Source organism: Fonsecaea multimorphosa (genome assembly GCF_000836435.1).
Source record: "Fonsecaea multimorphosa CBS 102226 unplaced genomic scaffold supercont1.15, whole genome shotgun sequence".
In the NCBI taxonomy this organism is placed as follows: Eukaryota; Fungi; Ascomycota; class Eurotiomycetes; order Chaetothyriales; family Herpotrichiellaceae; genus Fonsecaea; species Fonsecaea multimorphosa.
In genome coordinates, this window is record NW_015971649.1 from 431691 (window position 1) to 447080 (window position 15390).

The following is a 15390-nucleotide window of genomic DNA, read 5'->3' on the forward strand; positions in this document are numbered from 1 at the left end:
ATGAGCTAGATACAACGCACACTGCTAGGTCTCCACGCGGCCCCTCGACAAGGAATCTCGAGCCAGGAGAAGCCGTGAAGGTGGTCCGGAAATTCACGATGTCGGCATGTCGTGATAGCCAATAGTAGCGCTACCAGAATACCCCATCATCTACTCCCCTTCCTCAGTGAATGCGGAGGCGGCTACTCCCTTCCCAAACATACCACCCGGCAATATAGCGGGCTGGACGAGGAGTATTAGCTTTTTCCGGGGGTAGGTAGGCAGGATAAACCGAGGAAACGAAGTGCAAACAAATCGTGATACCCTCCGAGAACAAACAGGTTGGCTGGAAACGGGGTTGAGCAGGGCGCTGTTTGACGGCTGGCAGGATTCACATGTCAATTTGACATTTCGCGTGGCTGGCTGTGGCACACCGTGGCAGGAATGGATTTCAAATTGGACGGTGAAGGAAACGAGCACATGTCTGCTCGAAGGAAAATAGAAAAGAACAGTGCATCGCGAGCATCGGTGAGACGGTCACGGTGGGCATGACGTCCGAGATGGAGCCGCTCGCCAGCGCATGCAGTGAAACGGAGGTGGTACCGCTGGACTGGGCTATGGGATCCGAAGCTCAAGCGGTGAGACGGCGGAAAGACGAGAAGACGGACTGTCGAAGCCAATGTGGCCCTCGTGGGAACAAGTTGATGACAGCAGAGAATGACGGAAAGGTGCAGATGGCGCTGCAGCAGTCAGGATCCAAGTGGGAAGCTTCCTGGCGAGCCTCGCTATTTTGCGGGCGGCAGCAACCACACGAGGAAGTCGTGCTATAGTCATCCTTGCTTTGAAATCTGGCCGGGAGTGGAGCTAGACTGTGAAGTTGTGAGGTGGAGGAGGTGGTGGAGCTTGTAGAGCTGCTCATTCTGGATGGACGGGATCCAGGGCAGTCATTCCAATCCACACGGACGAGGAAGCAGGAAGAGACGTAAGCGTTGCAGGGAGATGTCACGGATTCTGTCAAACAGGCTTGGAGGGGGAAACGCCGAAAGTACCTAGATAGGTATCTGAACAGGTCCTTATTGTTGTGTTATGGTGTGGTGATGTGCTGGAGGAGGACGCAGGGGAACCGGGAGGTGAGGAGGCTATTGGGCAGATGGGGAAGAACCAACAGAAGCATTGCTATTTGATATGACATTGGATTTGAATTGTTATTACTTGATCCAAAAGACGACCTAGAACAGCGAATGCCTAGGGCGTGCTATGTACCAACCTAGGTAGGTACCTAGGTACATACAATATCTACTAGGTAGGTATGGATTTACGGCACGGAACAGGCCAGTGGGGAGCCACGAGAAGGACAGGATGCTCGGAAACAGAATTAATGAAGGAAACGGAGACACAGTGCACAAAATGCACCCTTGGGGCCTTTAAACGAAGGGGTTAATTGTCAATATTACCTGCAGGAACAGCCTAGAGAACCGACATGCCCGGGCTACTGCACGGTAAGGTAGGTGACGAGAGAGAACTGTGCTACCGTAGGGACCGTCCAGGTGGATGGGTGCCCCTCGGGTAAGGATCGAGGATCGAGGGGCGAGGGGCGAGGGGCTACGGCGAGGTTGTCCCTTCAATCCCAGTTAAACACCAACTAACTTAGCCTCCCGGCATGCTGCATGATGCACGCTGCACGCTGCACGCTGCAGTGCACGCTTGCTGCAACCCCTGCAAACAACGAGCCTGGTGAGCCTGGTGAGCCTACCTAGGTGATCATACGCAGCCTACACACACCTTTCGTTGCGCCCTCCGTCTTCACGCATGCCCTCATCAGTGAGACTGAAAGGGGGATTCTATTCGCCATCAAAACACCATCAGACCATCTTCCTGTCGCCGCTTCACTCTCATTGTTATTGTTTACGGCTATATTTATAGAGGAACCCTCATCGACGCGCCCATCCCACCTCCACCTCCCCCTCCCCCTCAATCTCCGCTCAGTGACTTCTCGACCCCTTCACCAGCATCGTCATCGTAAGAGAGGTGGTTGCTGAGTAGTGGTAGTGGGCTCGCGGGAATTGGATCGCTGAGCTTCACACAAATCGGGATTGGAGGAAAAGAAATTCTCTCATACAAATCCTCGCCAGCGGGCACGCGAACTCCCTCTCGGGTCTTGCTATTCTCCCACTTGCTGGACGGCCCTACCAACCTACCGACTACGCCTGCGTATTGACCCTGACAACTCCCGAAGACCAGAGCCAGGCACCGCTTGGACGACTCCTCTTCTCACTACCGCTTTCGATTTCCATTCCGGTTTCTGAGGCCTGGCGCAATAATACCACTTGAACTTGCATCTGTACGCACAGTCCTGCATTGGTCAGCAGCTGCTAGGGCAAACCAATCACTCCAATCCGCTGCGGTGCCCGCAACGTCCCCCTGGCTCGCCAGGCCCGGCCATCACAGCCACCAGCAAAGCCCACCTGAACTGTTGGCTCCGTCTTGCCGGGTGAGCACTGACCAGCATCACACAACTGGTAAAAGTTTGGCTCACGAGGAGACCAGTACCACGGGCCAAGGGCCAAGGTCCTAGGCCCTCTTCCGAAGTGACAGATCGTGTGAAATCTCCCTGCCTGCGCCCGCACACACGATCAGCCCCCTCAAAAAGTCCTCATCGTCACTCTAAGGCTTCAGCAAACCATCAACTCGTCCTTCGTCGCCCTCGGCTGCCGCGCAATTTCTAGCCCCTCCTAGGCTTCTTTTTTTTCACACGTTGGCAGCAGAACGCACCGATTCCGTCCTCGCCACCACACATATTTATCATTCTTACCAAATATCCAACCTCATCTGGGAAACACAGCAACACGCGAAACAGAACAGTGGGCTTGTCAAATCGAACGCTTCGAGAATCATCCTTGCGATTTTTATAACCAGGTCCTTGTTACACGAACTGCACTCGCCTACAGGATACCTTATCTACCGCCACTAAACATCGAGAGATAGGGCGTCCTGCCCTAAACACCTCTCTTCCCCCCCACCCTCTCCTGTACGCAATCCACGCGCAGAGACCATTCACATGAATCAGGCATCGTCGCCAGTTAATTTCGCTCCGCAACACTCCCCTACGCTCGTGCATTCTCCTCTGTTACACGATGATGGGTCGACACATTCGATAACACGACCGGCGGAGGACGCGGCACACCTCCAGATTCCGGCAACCAACGGCGGTGCGGTGCTCACCCCTAGCCCCTCGAATCTCTCCCCCACGACGTCAAATTCGGGCGCAGCTGCGCCTAAGGAGCCTGCAAAGAAGGGCAAAATGACGTACCGTCTGACTCGAATGTTTTCTCGGTCCGACCCCAAAGACGTCGAGGCCGCCAAAGCTGCAGCTGAAATAAAAGAAACCTCCCCCGACGCTCGTCTGGAAAACGGCCACCCTCCCAACAACAGACCTTCTTCCGGCAGACAAGGTTCGAATGACGAAAAGAACGGCCGCAAGATGACCATCCTCGGTACCTCGAAAGAGAAGATTAAAGGCGAACCCCCGTCCGATGCCGCCCATGCTCTGCATAAACGATTCGAGATGCACGATGACGGCACTCATGCACATTTCCTCAAGTCCGCCAAACGGCAAGAAAAATTGTCCGACATGCTCCGCGACATGCTCACTGGCGGCAAGAAGAAGGATCAAGATGGCGCAGGTGATCAACAGTTGACGCTGATGTCGTCTTGGGTTGACCAACTCCGATCAGAGAAGGACAGCCTTGCCTCGGACAAGAAGGGCGGCCCTAACGCCACGGCCAACTTGGTCGAGAAGTATGGCAAATGCCAGGAGATTGTCGGTCGCGGCGCTTTCGGCATTGTGAGAATATCCCACAAGCCAGATCCTAATAGTGTTTCGGGAGAGTTGCTCTACGCCGTCAAGGAGTTTCGCCGTCGTCCTCAAGAGACGGCCAAGAAATATCAAAAGCGGCTGACGAGCGAGTTCTGTATCTCATCGTCGCTCCGTCATCCCAACATCATCCACACCCTAGATCTGCTGCAAGATGCCAAAGGGGACTACTGCGAAGTCATGGAATACTGCGCCGGTGGAGATCTCTATACACTGATCCTGGCCGCCGGGACTCTGCAAGTTCCCGAAGCAGACTGCTTCTTCAAGCAACTGATGCGTGGCGTCGAGTACATGCATGAGATGGGCGTGGCTCACCGTGATCTGAAACCCGAAAATCTTCTTTTGACAACACACGGCGCCCTCAAAATTACCGACTTTGGTAATGGCGAATGTTTCCGCATGGCCTGGGAGAAGGAAGCGCACATGACAGCTGGACTCTGTGGCAGTGCCCCATACATTGCCCCGGAAGAATATAGCGGTGGCGAATTCGATCCTCGTGCCGTGGACGTCTGGGCTTGTGGTGTCATCTACATGGCTATGCGGACTGGTCGGCATCTCTGGCGAGTGGCTCGTAAGGAAGAGGACGAATTCTACCAGAGATATCTCGAGGGTCGGAAGGATGAAGAGGGATACGCTCCCATCGAGACCTTGCACAGGGTGAGCACTTCCCGGGCACTGGGCTCCAGTCGCTGACTGATTTTTGATTTTTCTAGGCTCGTTGCCGAAATGTCATCTACTCGATCCTCGACCCGAATCCTGGCCGCCGGATCACCGCTTCTCAAGTTCTCAAATCCGAATGGGGCAGAGAGATCAAGGTGTGCAAGGCGGGCGAAGAAGGCTTCTGAACGCCCTGTTTTCCCGTTTTTCTGGCATGATGATTTCCACGTCTCGTGATTCAGGCACGGGCATGACTTTGACGAAGCGATGATTTGAGCATTTTTTCAGTGAGCAAAAAGACCAGCGTCTTTTTATTGGTTTCTATTTGGGCCTTGTTTTCCAGCTTCCAGACTACGGCCATGGCCAGAAGAAAGATTGGGAGGATTGCGATTGGTCAACCATTTGGTTCTTTTGGATAGCAAAGAAGGGCAAAAGGAAGGCATTTCAATTGTTTCGCTCGTTGCGGATGTTTTCTCACAACTGCCCACCTGTTCTGCGCCCGGGCCCAAGGGAAAAAAGCGCCCAGAAAAACGAGCCGATCTCCTGTAACAACAACCAGCGGTGTTCTACCTAGCATACAACTCTCTTTGCCAGTGCAAGGCCACGCACGGTCACTCCCCCTGTGCCAGCCTTGGATCTATATATACTCTTGCTTCAAGGCCCGAGCAAGGCTAACCGCTACACTGTACTACGACCTAAGGGATGCTGTTTCGATAAAATCCGGTCTTTTTCTTTTGGGGTTCGATCTTGAAGAAGCGTTTTGTTTGTTTTTTAATTGTTTTTTCCACCTTTGAGCCAAATGAACTGAAGCAAGATTTCAGTTTGATGGCTTGGCACTACGTGCTCTGGCGTGCTACGATGGACCCCAAGGATTGTCCCATGAGCAACCCCTTTGACGATCAGAGCAGCCGCATGAACCTTCTTGGGGCGTTTCCAGCATGGATTCTTCGATACGCCGCCAAAAAAAAAGGGCTGAGATGTGATCTATCGTCTTGGGGGGCTGAGGCCAGCTGCTGCAGCGTCAATTTTGTGATTGTTATTTCCTCATCTCAGGCCCAAAGCCCGAGGCGGAATGCATTGATCTTCGTCTGGAGCCTTGGCCGTTGCCTGCCTAGTGGTACCTGCATAACGCAAGCACCCACCCAGGATTAACTCAGATTGCATACTCGCTTGCAATCCTGTGGCAAGCACCCATGGTTACTAAGGTTGGCCTGCCTCATCACACATGCCTCTTTGGATGCTTTTGACTCCGGTCTATCCATCAATCCGTGCCCATTCTTTCCTACAATAGGTCAGGGCCACTTGTCCACAGCCACAATCTGCCCCTTCTTCCCTCTCTCTCGTCATCTGCCGGGCTTGATCCAAGTTTGGCAGCCCGACGTCATTGTACTTCGGAAAGCAGGGATGGGGATCAAACTGTTTGGATTTTACAGATCAGCCCTCTGCATCAGTGAGAGTGTGTGCGGGAGTTTGCTGTTAAATGGATCTACGAGACCTAATACCGTACATAGCGGTACATATCTCGCAAGCCTGGCACGCCTGGCGGAGGGGAACCTACGAGGAAATGGTACCTAACCAAAGATTCATCGCATCATACCAAAATATCATCCTCACCTACTCGTACTACTCCTGTCTATTCAGTACTCCTACGCGGCAGTGTTCACATCCACAGATTCCCGAACCGTCGCTCTTGACCAGTCCCTCGTAGCCACAACTTCCTTACGTACTCGGGCCCTTGGCTTGATCTGTACCCTTACGTGACCGTCGTGATGGCTTTTCTTATTTCCTTCACCCTGGCAAAATCCCAAGTCCGGCTTCCTGCTTTTCTCAAAACCTTGTTAACTTACCCAGAGAGGGAGTCTTGGTATCTTAGTAATTACCATGCTCTTTCTTCACCTCCCCCAATGATACCTTCCCCTGTGCTGGGGCCATTTCTCTTTTCTCCCCAGCACCAGTCCGTCCGGTGCCGCCCCGACCGACGGAAAGGCACGGTCCGGATATGCAATATGCAATATGCAAAGGGGTATGTAATATGGGCAGTACCTTATACTTTTAGGGTAATAATGGGCGTTTCGTTTTGGATGTTTTCATCACACGGTTGTGGGTTGTGGGGGTTGCCTCTGGGTGTTTGCCTCTTTTTTTTTGGTAGGGGGAGGGATATAGTGTCATGCAAGAGTAGAGTCATGTGAACTACGTCGGTGGGACATGGAATATAGACGAGACGAGACGAGAGAGCTGAGATGAGATGGATGTGATGAGATGAGATAAGGCCGGAGTAGGTAGGTAGGTAGGTAGGTAGGTGGTAGGAGTGAGGCGAGGCGAAGCCAGAGGGCGGGAGAAGAGTGCGGGAAATTGTAGCACTCTAGGCACCTCGTAGGGGGTAGGGAAGACCTAGATCACATCCTCCCCTACTCTCAGAAGATTCTGGGGATTGGGTGGCCATGGGCATAAATATCTTCCCAGTCTTCAGATCGGTTGATGATGTACTTGTTGCATTTCCATTGTGGCGGACGCTCGCCCTCAGAGAAGCATCGAATCGTAACAGAAAGCCCCGGTTTGCCGAGACTCCAAGAGGTCGTCTCGAGGAGACTTTTCACTCGCTGTCATCACTTTCCTCCTTCTTCACGCCGCTCGCTCTCTTTTTTTCCCTCTTCTCCTTCTTTTCCTGTTTCCTCCGTTTCCGCTCGGCTTTCTCTTCAGGCGTCTCACCCTCGTGTTTACTCTTGCGCTTCTTCTCCTTTTCTTCTTTCCTGATCTTAAGAGTAGACTCGCCATTCGTCGTCGGAGGCTCCGCCGCCGCTTCTCCTGCAGGAGGGGCAGCAGTCTTCTCGTCAAGATCCATTTGACCGCCCGCCTCACCATTCGGGGCGACGGGTGGAGCGGAAAGGACGTCGGATTTGGAAGTGGTCTCCCCTACTGGGGTGGCTTTTGTGCCTTCTGTATTGGCGGAAGCGCCGTAGTCGGTGTACTCAGCATTCCACTTCGCTGGAGTGTTTTCGTTTGGTCGGCCATATTTCTGCAGAGATAGGTTAGAATAAAGGCAGAGAACAGGGGGAGGGAAAGGCCATACATCAAGCTTTCCGTCAGACTTCATCTTCTTTTTCTCTAGCGCCACAGGTCCCATGCCCCAACGTCGGGGATACAAGTCCCTCTCCATGATACATCTCTTGACTTTGGCAACAACTCCATGGTCACAGGTAGACAGCTCGACTGTTGACATCATCGCAATCCCAAGAGCGATTGCCTCGCCCTTTGTCGTCATTAGAACGACCTCTTCGTGGACTTCAATACCAGCCTCGAATCGTAGCAAACCAGGGATCATCAGTTTGGCGCCATAGCAGACAGCATTGACCGCGCTGTCCTTTACAACGATTCTCTTGTATGTGGTCAGGAGGCTCTCAAGCGGGGAAATGACTTTTCGAAGATACGACTCGTCTCGGTTGTTGTCCATCATCCACTGCGCATCGAGGACGTCATGTAAAGTGACCATGCCGTCGCTCTCGGCCATTGCTCCGCTTCTTACTCTTCTCAATTCCTGCATGTGCGCACCAACACCCAGCAGCAATCCCAGATGTACGCAGAGAGTTCTGATGTAGGTTCCAGCTTCGCAGCTGACCCAGAAAACACCGAGATGCCGGTCATTGTCGAATTCGTATAGCTTGCTCTCGTGGATCGTTCGGATACGTAGCTGTCGCTTGACGGCGGAGATAAGGGGAGGTCGTTGGAACAGGGCGCCCGTCAGCGTTTCGAGTGCTCGAGCAAATTGCGCTTCGCCTCCGGGCAATTTGTCGTGTAACCGGATCACGCAGACGTACTCTTTTCCGGCACCTTGTTGGGATTTGACCAGTCTAGTGGCTCGGTCGATGCAGACAATCAAGCATCCGGTAACTTTGGGATCCAGTGTGCCGCTGTGGCCGGTCTTCTCTACCCGCAATATCCGCTTGACCCAGGCGACGACTTCGTGACTTGAAGGATTAGAGGGTTTGTCAAGATTAATGACGCCGGACGAGATGTAGGATTTGAGATCGCGTTTCAATGGTGTGCAGCCGACAGGAATCGGCGTGAAATGACCGGTTCGAACCAGCACTAGAATCGTCCTGTTAATTGGAGCTTGGAGGGTCATGAACTTGGGGACTTGCATTTGTCATAGTTCTTCAACAGAAGCGGCCATTCAGATGTAGGGATCTGAGGCGTGATGTTTTCTGGTTTGATGCTGAAATCAGCCTCCACGACCTTGGCCATGTTGCGGAGCTGCGTTGGCCGAGCTTGCGGCGCAAAAGTATCCGTACAGAGCTCGAGAGAACCTAGGAGAGCGTCAAATAAGACACAGAGGAAGCAACTCCTAGATGAAATGGTTCCTGTATGCTGCAGGTATCGGCGTGGGAGTATGAAATGCAAGACTAAAAAAATATCTCTATTCTTTGCGACCATAGAGCGAAAGAAATGGAGTCGAGCAAAATCTTGAACGGCGTGTCGGTGCGGAGAGCAAACTAGGCCATATATGGACTAGTCCAGAATAGAGGCTTGGCACTGCTAGTATCAGACTCGGAGCCTCGAAATCTTTTCAGGCAACGCTCCAACTACGACACTCTGTCCAATCCTCAGAATATCTAATCACCCTCGTTCTTCCCATGTCCTGCAAAATACTCTAGGTTGTCTCTGTCTCTTCTCATTCACGGTCTAAGATGAGCGGCGGCGGCGTGGATATCATGGACAGATTCTGGAGCACCCCTCCGGTCACTCGGTTGGTCAACCCTATGTATCTCCTTTCCGGTGGCTCTGGTCCATCTAACAATGCCAAAGGACAATCGTAACAGCAATGTTTGCAGAATCTGCGCTGGTACATTCAGGTCTGGTCTCTGGCATGCGAATTGTTTACCATACACCTTGGATATTCAAGTTCCCACCTGAACTCTGGCGCCTACTTTCCTCCTTCCTCTTGACAGGAGGTGGCTTTTCTTTTGTCTTCGACCTCTACTTCAGTAAGTTGCCGCCATCTTCGTTGTAACCGGTGTCTAACTCTACCAGTGTACACATATGCCTCGGGCCTAGAGCTGAATTCTCCTCGATTTGCGCAACCGGGCGACTTCTTCACCTATGTCTTTTTCGTGGCAACTGCCATCCTGGTCAGTCCTCCAGCTTCCCTTTCCTCATCCACCCATTCCTGTCTTGCCTTCAACACCTCGCATATCTGCCCGCCCAGTCTTTTCTAGCTGAAGCGGTTCCTGGAAACGAGGGAGATTACCCCTGTGGCACATAAAGCTCCGTTCATTCGCAAATCTGTCAAAGGACTTTATGCGGCACAGGCATGGTGGTGGCTCCATTGAGAAAGCTGTTCGTGAAAAATCAATTTGCGTTTGGCGGTTTAGGCTTCCTACATCTCAACACTTCATCCCTATTTTTCGCCCAAAGCCGCGAAAGTCGGTCTGCTGACTCCGGAGTAGGTATCCGGTGGTCTTGTGCTCGGCGGCCACGTCTTTACCCAGGCCTTACTTCTTGCCCTCATCTACACTTTCGCCCAAGATAACAGGGGCAAGAAAGCACATTTCATCATACTGCAAATCCCGGTCGAGCTGCTACCTTGGGCCATGCTCACGCTCACCTTGATAATGGGTGGGCCTCAAGCGGCCCTGCAACAAGCCACTGGCGTCTTTGCCGCTCACCTTTACGACTTTCTGACAAGACTATATCCGACCTTCCAGGGCGGCAGAAATTACATACAGACTCCAGCTGCAGTCAAGAGATATTTTGGTGCAGATAGAAGCTCATTCACTCACAAAGCTTATGGAACGAGCGTCAGATCTGGGCAGAACGTCCCCCAACAGCAGAGTCGCGGTTGGACTAGTGGCTTTTCAAACTCTTGGAGTGGTAGGGGAGCCGGCCGGCGGCTGGGAGGCGACTGAGGGCCCGTTGCTCAGCGATATATGTGAACAACCTGTATAACAGCATTTGACGAGACACGAGATACCCCGACCAATCACAATTTTCGATGATGAGAACGATTCCACCATCCTTCAGGAAGCATGCCTTTGCCAAGGCCAAAATGCAGCTGAAACATGTTGGACCTCAGGGGTTGATCCACATGGAATCCACAGCCTTGCCATCTCCACGGGTTTCATACGCTTTTCGTCTCACGGCTCCAGTGTTTCCGGTCAATCCTTCTGAACATTCTCGATGCGCCCATTGTGACTCGCTACACCCAAGACGGACCTGCCACATCACATGCTCCAGAGTTTTCTTGCCGAGGATGAGATGCATATAGGGAAACACTGTCCACGCAATGCTTGAGCCCAGACTTCTCGCTTGCACTGGATAAACCCTGGACACGCATGCATGTTCGTCGGAGAAGCCTTTCCCATCGCCAAAAACCATGAATTTTGAGGCTGTGCATTCAATGATGTGCGATGACGCCCGCCATGGTGATCGGTATTCCCTGTCACCAACCCACAGGCTCGTTGCTGTCAATGCAAGAGAATTGTGGTTCTGAAGTATCACGTTGTGGATTTGCATGCCAAAGACTGGGCCACGACAATGGAACAGGCAAAGCAGGGAAAATATTTTCTTTTTTGACTGCTCGGTATATATGACAGCCTTCTCCCTCTTATGTCTTTCTCCCTGACTATCAACATCCCGTGCCCTTTCCTCTCTTTTGGCATTCGATTCTACAGCAGGCAGGTCCTGTTGCAACTTGCCTTCATTTGGTCCATTTGTCCTCTCTTTCACCCGTTCTTAGAGACAACAGGTTGTCCTCTCTTTTTCAAACACCAACAACAACAATGGGCCGGCTCCTCATTCTTTCCTTTTTGAATTTCTCCTTCGTGCTCCTGCCTGGCGTCCTTGCCGGCTTGGAACCAAGCCACAATATTCACCCGCTGCAGGTGGTCGTGACCGCGGCTCTCTGCGTCCCGGGCTTCTTCGTCCCCACCGTCTCCGGCTATGTTCTACCAGTGACAGCTGCCCGCGAGGAGCTTGCATGGGCCTCCAAGCGTGACTCTCTCCTCCCACGCAAGAACAAGGGCCACAAACACAAAGACGCAAGCAACAACAAAAACACCACGGATGCCGCCACCGCTTGCATGGCCGCGGCCATGGAGGCCGCGGTCAACCAGACCGGCGTGGCAAATGTCACTGAAGCCGTGGCCATGAGCAACACCACCATGTCCGCCATCGCCAGTGCGTGTGCCGGGAACTCGACCGATCTGGTGCAAGCTGTGGCTGCGGCGACGAACGAGACGGCAACGGCTGCCTCAGCCAACGTTACTAGTGATGCAAGCGCAAGCAACGCTACGATTGACGATACATCTTCTTCCACCAATTCCTCTTCCTCCTCCTCTTCGTCGACTGATGCCGGGACCGGCGATGGAAGCGGCAAGGGGAACAGCAATGGCAAGGATCGAGGCAAAAACGGCAACACCGACAACGGGAACAATAGCAAAAACGACAACGACAACTCCGACTCCAACTCCATCAGCGCGGTCATCGACGATGCATTGCAGGTCATCGACTCCGTCATCGGCAAGAAATCTAAGCGTGACAACAAGTATCGTGACAGTCCGGTGCGGAAGAAGTGGGTGGCTGGCCTGGACGAGAAGGCCTTCTAAGGCAGTTTTGTTTGTGCTCATCATGTCTCGAATGTATTCATAGGAAAAGGGGATCTATCTCGATGGGGAGGTCCCAGATTTTGGGCCGGGAAAGAAAAAATTGGAACAATATGGAGTCTTGGTAGATGCGTTTTGAAATTTCGAGGTAACAAATAGGGGGAAAAGTCCACGACATCCAACGGAAGAGAGGGAGAAAAGAGATAGATTCTTCAGGGGTCGGAAGGGCAGGGAAGGAGAGACGCATCTCCATAGACAAAACAAGATGGAAGAAGGTTCGTGTGAACAAGATTGAGGGATCAGTTGGATCATTTCTTGCTCGATGAGACCGTAAGAAGCTGGTCTGAACCATACCCATCAGCTTCTCTCGTACAATGTGCCCTGTGGAACTTCTCTCGATGCCTCCATAGCTATGCTCTGATGTCCCTGTCATTCGAAAGAATTCCCCGATTCCCCGATAGCTTCTGTTTCCCTTCCTGTTATCCTCCATACACCAGTGTATGGATCCATGCTAGAGAAAATGATCCAGGTAGTTGAAGCACTGATTGAATAGAACTTAATGACCTCTCCTGCCTATGCAAACCATGATTGCTCGCTTGCCGCGTAGCAGGTGAAACAAGACGAGTGTTGGATCGACATGCATGTTCCCAAGTTGCCAGCCTTGGTTCACTCGGCATCAACATCGTCAAACTCAAGCCTCAGTATATGCTGACTCGCAAAAGGTATCGCAGTCTGATCTGAGCCACGTCGTAAACGATATACTCGTTGTACAGAAGGGATGCATTGGGCTCATTCGTTGGACCAGGCGGATGGTAGACGACATCAGGCATTTTGACCCCTCGCAAGCTCGGATGAATGCAGCTGGCATCTTTCCAGACTGAAGGGCCCGTCTGACCCACACCCCAGGTGGAAATGCAGCTATGTTCCTTGACGTGCTTCCCAGCTTTGGAATCGGCATCTGTGAGTTTGAGAGAGGGTTTGCCCAGTTCTGCCTCACACAGAAGGAGTAACCCAACTCCACCGCTATTGTAATGCGCGCAGTATCCAGCACTCTTTGAGCTCATATCAGCAAGATAGACACCTTTGCCAAACATGTACCCCGACACGGGGGCTTCTGGTGGTGCAATCCGCAAACCTTGGCTGAGGATGCCACCGAAGTTGCTGACGCGGGATCCATGCCAAAGTAGGCGACGGTCACTTTTTGACCCGAGAATGGCGTGCGGAGACTTGTCCAGTCGGTCAGCTTCACCATTGCGCTCGATCCGGAAGATATCCTGGATTGTGTAGTTAGTGCCATGTGTGCTTCCCCTGGACTTTATCAGGTAATGGGCTATCTCGGCGAATTCTTGAGTGTCTTGAACCAAAGGGATCATCTCCTTCATGCCGAGCCCTTGGTATTGTCTATCCAGCATGTGGAGAGTCTTGTGTTCCGCGACCGCAGCGGATTTCATAATCTCGTTCGCCAGCTGCATGTCTGTCAGTGTCTCTAGGAGCTGAATTTCTCTCTGCATCACAGTTAGCTCTGGGACGAAACCCGAGATTGGCGAAACTCATGCGGCGGTACCTTAATGGAACTCAGATCCTTGAGGACTGGTAGAGCTCGACGGCCAACGACGTGTGGCACAAGTGAGAAGTACCGATTGCTTCTGTTCATGACAGCTTGAGTTGGCTGTTCTCCCATACCGGTGGCAACAGAAGGGTCGGCAATGAGCAAAGCCAGCTCTTTTAGAACTTCATATCCTTTGAGTAGAGTCTTTTTGCTCAGTTTCCCGAGCGGCATTTTATTGACATCGTAGTCAAGGTCAGCCATGGTGTTGGTGAAAAACTGCTGGTTGAAGATAAGTTCCATCAGGCGTTGAACTGGTGGCATGAGTTTGCTCTCTGCAAAGATCTTTTCTTTCACGGCACTCCCACCTTTCAGCTTCACTTGCATGGGCCCCTTTTCAGATTCGCCCTCCGAGTCTGCATAGTTGATTTCGAGATAGGCGTACGCGTTCTTCTTGGTTGATGTTCCATTCCTATTTTTCCACGTGAGACCGGTCTTTTCTCTGAATTTATCCCCAAATTGCCAAAGAGCATTCTCGAGAGAGCCGTCACCTAGCATCCTGTGGTGACCATTCTCACCCACACGACCCCAGTGTGTCCCTGTAATTTGTTAGGGTCCAGTTCCGTATAGTCGATACAACACTTTGTGGGAAAACCTTTGAAAATACCGATCCAAACATTCAGGGCCACTTACAAGTGTAGAATCCATCCTCGCATCCCAAGAGCTGTACTCTATAAAACTTGTTGTTGTTCTTTTTGGCATCGGACATGTTGAGCGTGGCATCGTATACCACACCGCTGTCGTCCACATAAACAGCGTAGGCATGCGCAGATGGGACAAAGGGATCCACTGGAACTTTGATGGCCTTGGTGGCTATGCCTGGGGTAGGTGGATCGGCTGCCTCAGATGACTTGGGCTTTTTGGGTGATGATGCGTTACTCTGATCGTCATCATCGCTCCGGGAGCGTTTTGAGGAGGCCGCCTTCTGAGGACGCTGCGGACCAATAATACCCACCGCCGTGTCATCGTCGCTTATCGACGAGCTCTCGAGACGGTATTGTTCTGTGTCAACAGGCTCGCTCGAGGCCAAAGACGCCGCGAGCCACCCGTAAGAGACAAGCAGCGTGTCTGGAGTCTTTTGGGCTTGAGTGATACGATCGGACTTCTTATCAAATTGCACGCGAGTGGCGATGAGGTGGGTACACTCCTCGGGTTTTGTCGTATAAGACCCGCCGCAGTGAGCGATGTCAATCTTCAGTTGCGCAACACTCTTGCGTGAGAGTTCAGGATGCGAGCGAGGGGAGTAAGACGCAAAGCAGATGATGACTCCGTGCAAAGGAGGAACAGAAGGTGTGATCCGGGCCATCTTTGCTTTTGGACCTGGATCAAGGGAGGTTGCGAGATGGACAAGTGAACAAGGGTGATAGCAACAAACCTTTCTTGTTTATGACATTTTGAGAAGTGAGACAGGGCAGTCCGAACTGACGAGCGAGGCACAACAGGGCAAAGGCAGCAGCACCCCTTGTACAGGCAGTTACATGGCGGTGGCAGTTGGTGGCAGTTGGTGGAGCTGATGTGCAAGTGAGAAACAGGCAAAGCTTCAGGCGAAGCTTCAGGCTTCAATTCACTCAACGCGTCAAGGGGAAAGTCGGGCGACGCGAAATCATGTGACGCGAGGCCGATGACGTGCCTGGAGACTGCGTTGAATATGCAACTTGAGATGCATCCAAATACCC

At 52.3% G+C, this 15390-nt stretch overlaps 5 protein-coding genes across 5 annotated transcripts; 3 read left to right on the top strand and 2 right to left on the bottom strand.

Moving 5' to 3' along the window:
• Positions 1-3037: 3037 nt before the first annotated feature.
• Positions 3038-4698, top strand: Z520_07517 (uncharacterized protein; the record flags this gene model as incomplete). Its single annotated transcript, XM_016778014.1, has 2 exons — positions 3038-4510; positions 4567-4698. 2 exons carry the CDS (start codon positions 3038-3040, stop codon positions 4696-4698), a joined length of 1605 nt encoding a protein of 534 aa, XP_016630920.1.
• A 2405-nt stretch (positions 4699-7103) lies between these two features.
• Z520_07518 (centromere/microtubule-binding protein cbf5) lies at positions 7104-8752 on the bottom strand (the record flags this gene model as incomplete). The annotated part of the gene is made up of 3 exons (XM_016778015.1): positions 7104-7526; positions 7581-8596; positions 8638-8752. The coding sequence occupies 3 exons, from the start codon at positions 8750-8752 to the stop codon at positions 7104-7106; spliced, it is 1554 nt and encodes a 517-aa protein (XP_016630921.1).
• A 443-nt stretch (positions 8753-9195) lies between these two features.
• On the top strand, positions 9196-10413 carry Z520_07519 (uncharacterized protein; the record flags this gene model as incomplete). The annotated part of the gene is made up of 4 exons (XM_016778016.1): positions 9196-9254; positions 9314-9492; positions 9539-9636; positions 9955-10413. 4 exons carry the CDS (start codon positions 9196-9198, stop codon positions 10411-10413), a joined length of 795 nt encoding a protein of 264 aa, XP_016630922.1.
• An 873-nt stretch (positions 10414-11286) lies between these two features.
• Positions 11287-12111, top strand: Z520_07520 (uncharacterized protein; the record flags this gene model as incomplete). The annotated part of the gene is made up of 1 exon (XM_016778017.1): positions 11287-12111. The coding sequence occupies one exon, from the start codon at positions 11287-11289 to the stop codon at positions 12109-12111; it is 825 nt and encodes a 274-aa protein (XP_016630923.1).
• Positions 12112-12806: 695 nt separating this feature from the next.
• Z520_07521 (uncharacterized protein) lies at positions 12807-15020 on the bottom strand (the record flags this gene model as incomplete). Its single annotated transcript, XM_016778018.1, has 3 exons — positions 12807-13613; positions 13673-14253; positions 14348-15020. 3 exons carry the CDS (start codon positions 15018-15020, stop codon positions 12807-12809), a joined length of 2061 nt encoding a protein of 686 aa, XP_016630924.1.
• Positions 15021-15390: the final 370 nt, after the last annotated feature.